This window comes from Olea europaea, chromosome 8 (genome assembly GCF_002742605.1).
Source record: "Olea europaea var. sylvestris chromosome 8, O_europaea_v1, whole genome shotgun sequence".
NCBI lineage: Eukaryota > Viridiplantae > Streptophyta > Magnoliopsida > Lamiales > Oleaceae > Olea > Olea europaea.
The window spans coordinates 6,786,912-6,793,362 of record NC_036244.1 but is presented as its reverse complement, the minus strand read 5'-3'; the positions used below and the strand labels follow the sequence as shown (position 1 = coordinate 6,793,362).

Here is a 6,451-nt window from a genome sequence, read left to right as displayed (position 1 = left end):
TACATATAAATACACTATATGTATTCAAATTCAAATGATCCTCTTTTGTGTGTGTATTTTTCGAAAATAATTACTTACACATAAATATACTTAACATATATGTATACAAACGATAGGAGTGAGGTTATCTCACGAATTGTAAATAGTAGCAGTGTGAAGATTCGATTTCTGAAACATGAAATTAAACTCTTTATAAATACAGTGTACAATCAATTCTTATTTCCTAATCTGTTGGGACACATCCCACAATTTACCTTTCTCACCAAAATTTTGGGCCACAATTCACCTTTCTCACCAAAATTTTGGGGTTAAACCTTTATACAATACATTAAACAAGTCCTACTACAACTGCAGTACTAGCTTTTTCTGGAGAGAGAGAGAAAGTTAACCAGGAAACAACCATGGAAGCCAAGAAATTTAAACAAAAGCTATATGAATTCGAGACCCAAAACTGTAAAAAGGAAGATGAAGCAAACATCATCGCAGAATCTTCACAGAAGGTACTTTTCGAATATATATTTATATGTATATATAGTCGCCCATATATTTTTGTTTTCTTAAACTTGTAGTTGTCGGTTGTTTGCCTTTTGATTTATAGCAGAAAAGGAAGAGAATGCAATCTGTGACCAAGAAAAACATGGTCTCGGAAAGGCCTTTAAGTCTCAAATCTAAGGATAAGCAAGTGAGGATTCTCTGTTTTCCTTTCTTTTGATCTATTTTGTTAGTAGATCCACGCCCAACTTAGTTTTTTGTTATCTGAGAATTATTGAATTGACGGATGAAATTATATGTGGATATCATGTAGTATCAGTTGATTAATTGAGTTCTGCCACGAAAAATTTGTGTTTCCAGGAGTGTTTTTCAATTTTCGAAGGATTTGAAGATAATTTGATTTTGTTTTGCACCCTAATTTTATGTTTGGGGATAAATGAAAGCGTGATTCAGCAAAAATATTCTCAATATCCGATACCTAAAAACCATCCTTGGATGTCCGAAACTTACTTATGAGTTATATCACGAACTTAGAATTGTGTTAAATTTTACTGATCTGTAGATGCAGTTGCGGCGAGCCACGCTTTGTTTTTTCCAGATTTGCTTTATTTGGAGTTGATTGTAGTTGGATCCGATGTCTAAGATTGTCAGGCGATATGCTCAAGGAAAATGTTGAATGTTCAAAATGTATTTTTAAGTTTTGCGGAATTATGATATCAATATGCTGCAAAATCTCGTTGTATTGTGACTGTCTGTTTGATAAATAGTTGAACATATATCGTGAAATTTGTTTGAACAAACTGTTCAACGTCTGAAACCCAAATTTATTCCAAAAACCTATGGATAAGTTATCAAGTTTGGCCGAACATTTATTCTATCTATTTTAATATTGTAAATCAGTTTTATGAAATTGACTGTCTCTATGATCATTGTTTCTTAATGAAATAGGATTTTTTGGAGTTATTTGTTCATAATCTTGTGGTGTCATTTTAGGATCTTCTTTAGGTGATTGTAGTAAAATTATGAGATGTAAAGAATCCTCTGTTGTGTGTATAGCATCAATTAGTGATTTTGAACCAAAAGATCCAACAAGATATCTTATGCGACGTATGATGACTAAAACTGGGATGAGGCCACATGAGTTTTAGTTTTAGTCCTATATATATATTGTATGCACTCCTCATCTACGGACAGGGTGAACTCTCTATATCTTCATTAGTTGGAGGTCATTGCCCCTCCTAAGTTTGTACTCTTTCATGTTACGTTATTAATAAAATAAGCTACCATGTGGTTTTAACCAAAAAAATGAAAAAAAATTTCTATACAGTTTCAGAACTTCTTCTAGATATTTGGATGTTATTGTTTGTTGTACGTAAATTAATTCTGTTATATATATTAATTATGAAGCATTGGAAAGATGTTGTAGGGTTCATGTGATCGGTGCAATGAATAATACTGATCCTAAAAAGAAGGTTAAGGGAAAACAATTGTATCAAAGGTGTACATCCTCAAATTGGCCACTTGATTATATTGAAGTAACTGATAATTACAAGATTTTATTTATGGATTTCTCCACGTGAGAGTGGGGAAAAGCAAAGGGATTGTCAAGGAGCATGTGTCTTTAGGCTACAAAAATGAAATTTTTTGTTCCAATATGTTTTCTACAAGAAAAGTTTCCCGAATAAAAGGTTATACTTTTTGTTTTTTCGCCTTACAATTCACCGGCAGATGACTATAGTATATCTTTTGCTTAAATGTTATTTGGATTTCTTGAAGCAAATTAATTTATTGCTACAACATGTGATGGTTCATATACGATGAACATTTATATTTTCATTTGTCTATATGCAGCCACTTCAATATGTATTGGATGCATGAAAATGCCTCTCATAAATTAAAAGATATTGTCTAATAATGATTGGATTAATCTATTCTGAACAGGTATCTTCTCGTAATTCCAAAAAATTGGGAAGGTTTGTTATTTTTTGAATGGCTTTCAAACTTCAGTTCTTTTCCCACTCAAAGTAAAAATTATGTTAATTTTTCACATATTTACTGATTGTATGATCTCCTACAGAAGTAAAGGAAAGAGGACCAGGTTTAGTGATATATATGATAATATTGAAGCTAAATATTCTGTTATGGAGCGAGCAGAAAGGGTGGTGGCAAGATTAGCAAATGAGGTCCCTAGCTTTGGGAAGTGTATGCTCCCATCAAATGTTGCTCATGGATTTTGGCTGGTAAGCCTGGGACTTCGAGCATGTTTTGCTAAGCTCAAAAAGCTCACTAATATGTAAATAAATAAGTCTTAACACAAATAATTTTTTTATTGATTGAAATTGGAATTGTGTTACTTATTTTGATACGAAGTTAAAAAGGTACTGTCAAATTATGTAACTTTTTTTCTGTCAAAAGTGAAGAAAAAATAAATTATTCTAACGTGTTTTGGAGAAAGATTTACTTATCTTTTACTCACTCTTACTTAGCTGGACATGTTATTTTGCCACTGTAAGAATAACATATGCTCTGGTAAGCTGAAGTAATTTCTTGGTTTGAACGATCTCATGACAGCATCTTCCCAAGAGCTTTTGCAGCCAGCATTTACCAAATCATGATGCTACTGTTGTTTTGGTAGATGAATGGGCAAATGAATATGAAACATCCTACCTTCTGTATAGACATGGTCTGAGTGCTGGCTGGAGAGGTTTTTCTGTATCTCACAGACTACTCAAAGGAGATATATTGATTTTCGAGTTGATTGAACCTTGCAAGTTAAAGGTAATTGTTTCATCATTTGGAGTGTTCATTATTGACCTAGACCTGAAGCCCATAATGCTGGCATTTTGTTTCACTCTATGACCTAAATGAGAAGGAATTGACAGTGTTTGAGAACCTACTCAAGATTGACATCTTGAAAAAAAAAAAATTGTAAACCGCTGAGGCTAAGGAAGATGATGCTGGTTAGATAATCACAGAGGTTGTACGAAGTCTCGTCTGGTGTATATTTATGAAATAATTAATTTGAAGTAACTGCACGATTCTTTTGCAGTAAGATGGCATAGAAAAACTTAGTAAATTTCTCTAATCAATCAAGCTATCAAATATATTATATATTCAAACGGAAACAGGTTTTGTTGGAAGGAATTGAAAATTGAAAAGGATTGTCTGGATTTTTTTTTTCCCGAAAATAAAAGCTCTGAACTTGATGATCATGCTACGTTTATTGTGAGGAACATCAATGTATAAGCATGACAAGTATTTCCATTCGGTGGGTATTATAAAGCTTCCTGTTGTGAAGAAATTTTATTTTCACACTTGTACGAAGATCCGATAGCACACTTTCTTCCCTTATTGTTTTCCTGAAGCCACATGTCTAGGTGCATAATTTTTATGAATATACAAGTGTTCACTATATATATGATGTCATATAAAAATTATGCTCATACGAAGACTGTTATTATTCTTGAGCTACATCTTTTGTAGGTACAAATAGTGAGAGTTAATGAGACAGATGTTGTAGAAGCTGCACTTTGCCTCTTGAATTTGAATGCTTGCCAAAACGGGGTTAATTTGGGTAAGTCTTTTTCCATTGTTGCTTCTGTTTTGTTCATTATAAACGGACCGAAAAACATTATTATCTTCTATTTGTTATCTTTTGGCATCTTACATTTGGAAGATCTCGTGAAGAAAGACAATAAGAAGCGTAAAAAAGTTAAATACGTGGAGCCTTTTCTGTCTGATATTTCTACACCTCTAGAGAGCAGTCAAAGTAAAGGCAAAAATACACTAAATTCTAGCCTTGATCAATCCGGAAGTAATAGTGATGATTTTGGCTCCAAAGTTCTTCAAGGTATCAAATTTTTGGATTTTTGTTGAATTTATAATTTGAGACCCCTTGGAACTTTAGTTGATCCCAGTAATTGCATGATTATAGGTTCAGAAGTCACTAACCGCCTCTGCTACTCGGAAACACCATTTCTGCATGACCATCCCCACAATGGTGTCACTTGTAGCTAGACTCCTTGAGAATTTTTGGGTTTTGGCACTTCCTCGGGGCTCAGCACCTTTCTCTGCTAGTTTTCTCTTGCCCCGGAAAGACAAATTCATTGGAAAAAATCTCGAGAGCTTTGGAGTTTGATATTACAACTTGTGGAAGGTAATGAATATATAAATGGAAGCATTTGGAGTATAGCAGCTGACATACAAACCTTAATATACTGATATGTAAATGGGCATGTTCTTGTGCATTTACTGGTAACTCTGTGTATGTTACAGATGTAAAATGAGAATTTTACATGAATCTCATAGTCAACTGCAAAACAGAACTGGGAATTACTTGAGATTTCTTTGAGGATTTATATTGCAAGATATGTACAACTCCCTGAGTCCCTCTACAAATTTTGCAATAGCAACTATATGAAAAATCAAATTCAGTGTTGATGTCATGATGCTGTCATATATTCTTGTGAATGTAAAATTAGTCAACTTTTTTTTTTTTTTTTTTAAATATTCCGCTGGTCCCGAACCTGGGCTGATGCCGAGCTTAAGTGCAATCGAAGTCGACAACTTTGGTTATGGGCATTCTTGATCATTTTTAAAATACGGATACATTGAATGATGTTATATATTCATAAACTAGTGACTTGACCTTTTATAACGAGGAGGGTTAATTACCTGCTTGACACCATATTTCAAAATCATATATAAAATTTACTTTGTTTCAAACTTGTACATAAAGTCACGAATTTGCTTTTCATCAATGCATAAATTAACTTTAGTAGTCAAAACTAATGGAATTATGTGGTAAATGGAGTGCCTATGTGGTTAATTATGCAAACAGTACATGAACTTTATTATTTGTTTAACCATACATAAATTCAACATTGTTTCAAAATAATACATGAATTTACTAATTTGTATACCATTAGTATATATTATTATTGTTATGCAAGTTATATTAGTCCTCAAGTGTAAATTCTTAGATACTACAATGTTATGCAGAATGTCCAAATTTGATGATAGAATGCAAAAGTAAAATTCCAAAAATTGCTCCAAAATGGACGCAATGATGCAATGTTAATGAGAATATTTAATAGATAATAAGAAGCTTCATATATGGAAAATTCAAATCTAGCTGGAGGAATTTTGCCACTTGATTGCATCATAACTAAAAGATTTCAAGAGTTTCACCTGAGAATACAATATGCAGCTAGCATTGCATGTATTCAACTTCACAATATCAATATGGCTACACAGAACACATGATAATATGCGATAATTTCTCTATTAGCATTTATGAGAATTTCTTTACGCCTTGTTTGGTAGAGATTTTGTGAAAATAAATTTTATTAAAAGTGTTTTTTTGAATAATGTGTGAAAAGTAGGAAAAGATTATGGATTCGTGTGCAAAATTATTTTATTAAGAGAATTTACGGTTAAAATGAGTTTCATGAAAAATAAATTGTGTAGAGTGAAGACCAAACAGGGAGCTATATCAAAAGCCAGAAGAACCAAAATTAGCTTAGGTCAAGCGGATGTTAATTTAGCCCCCGTTTGGCCTCCATTTTTACCATTTTTTGATGTAAAAATGGGTGTAATAGTGGTTTTTCTGAAAAATGAGTGGTTGAAAAAGAAGTAAAAATTTTGATTTACATGTAATATTATTTTATGAAAAAATGTATGGTTGAAAAGAGAAGAGAGAAAAATGAAATGTAATGTAATTTAATGTAATAGGAGTCAAATGGGGGCTTAAGGTCATTATTTGATACAAAAGTAAGTTTATGTATGATTTTGAAATAGGGAATAAAGTTTATGTATCATTGCGTAATTAACATGTCATTGTCCATCACAACATAGCCATGTTGGCACTCCTATTTGCCATGTAAATTATTTTATTAAACAAAATATGGGAATTCATGAATGATCTTGGCGGAAAGTTGAGTTCATGTACAATTTTGAA

The 6,451-nt window shown here is 32.4% G+C and overlaps 1 protein-coding gene across 2 annotated transcripts; it reads left to right on the top strand.

Annotated features, from left to right (window-relative positions):
* The first annotated feature begins 339 nt into the window (after positions 1-339).
* LOC111398672 (B3 domain-containing protein At5g42700-like) lies at positions 340-4,937 on the top strand. 2 transcript variants are annotated; one of them, XM_023025695.1, is made up of 8 exons: positions 340-500; positions 599-682; positions 2,434-2,465; positions 2,570-2,732; positions 3,064-3,270; positions 3,976-4,066; positions 4,169-4,342; positions 4,427-4,937. In XM_023025695.1, the coding sequence occupies exons 1-8, from the start codon at positions 402-404 to the stop codon at positions 4,507-4,509; spliced, it is 933 nt and encodes a 310-aa protein (XP_022881463.1). In that variant the 5' UTR covers positions 340-401; the 3' UTR covers positions 4,510-4,937. The 2 variants fall into 2 exon arrangements, with proteins under 2 accessions (XP_022881463.1, XP_022881464.1); XM_023025696.1 differs by having other exon boundaries at positions 368-500; positions 602-682.
* Positions 4,938-6,451: the final 1,514 nt, after the last annotated feature.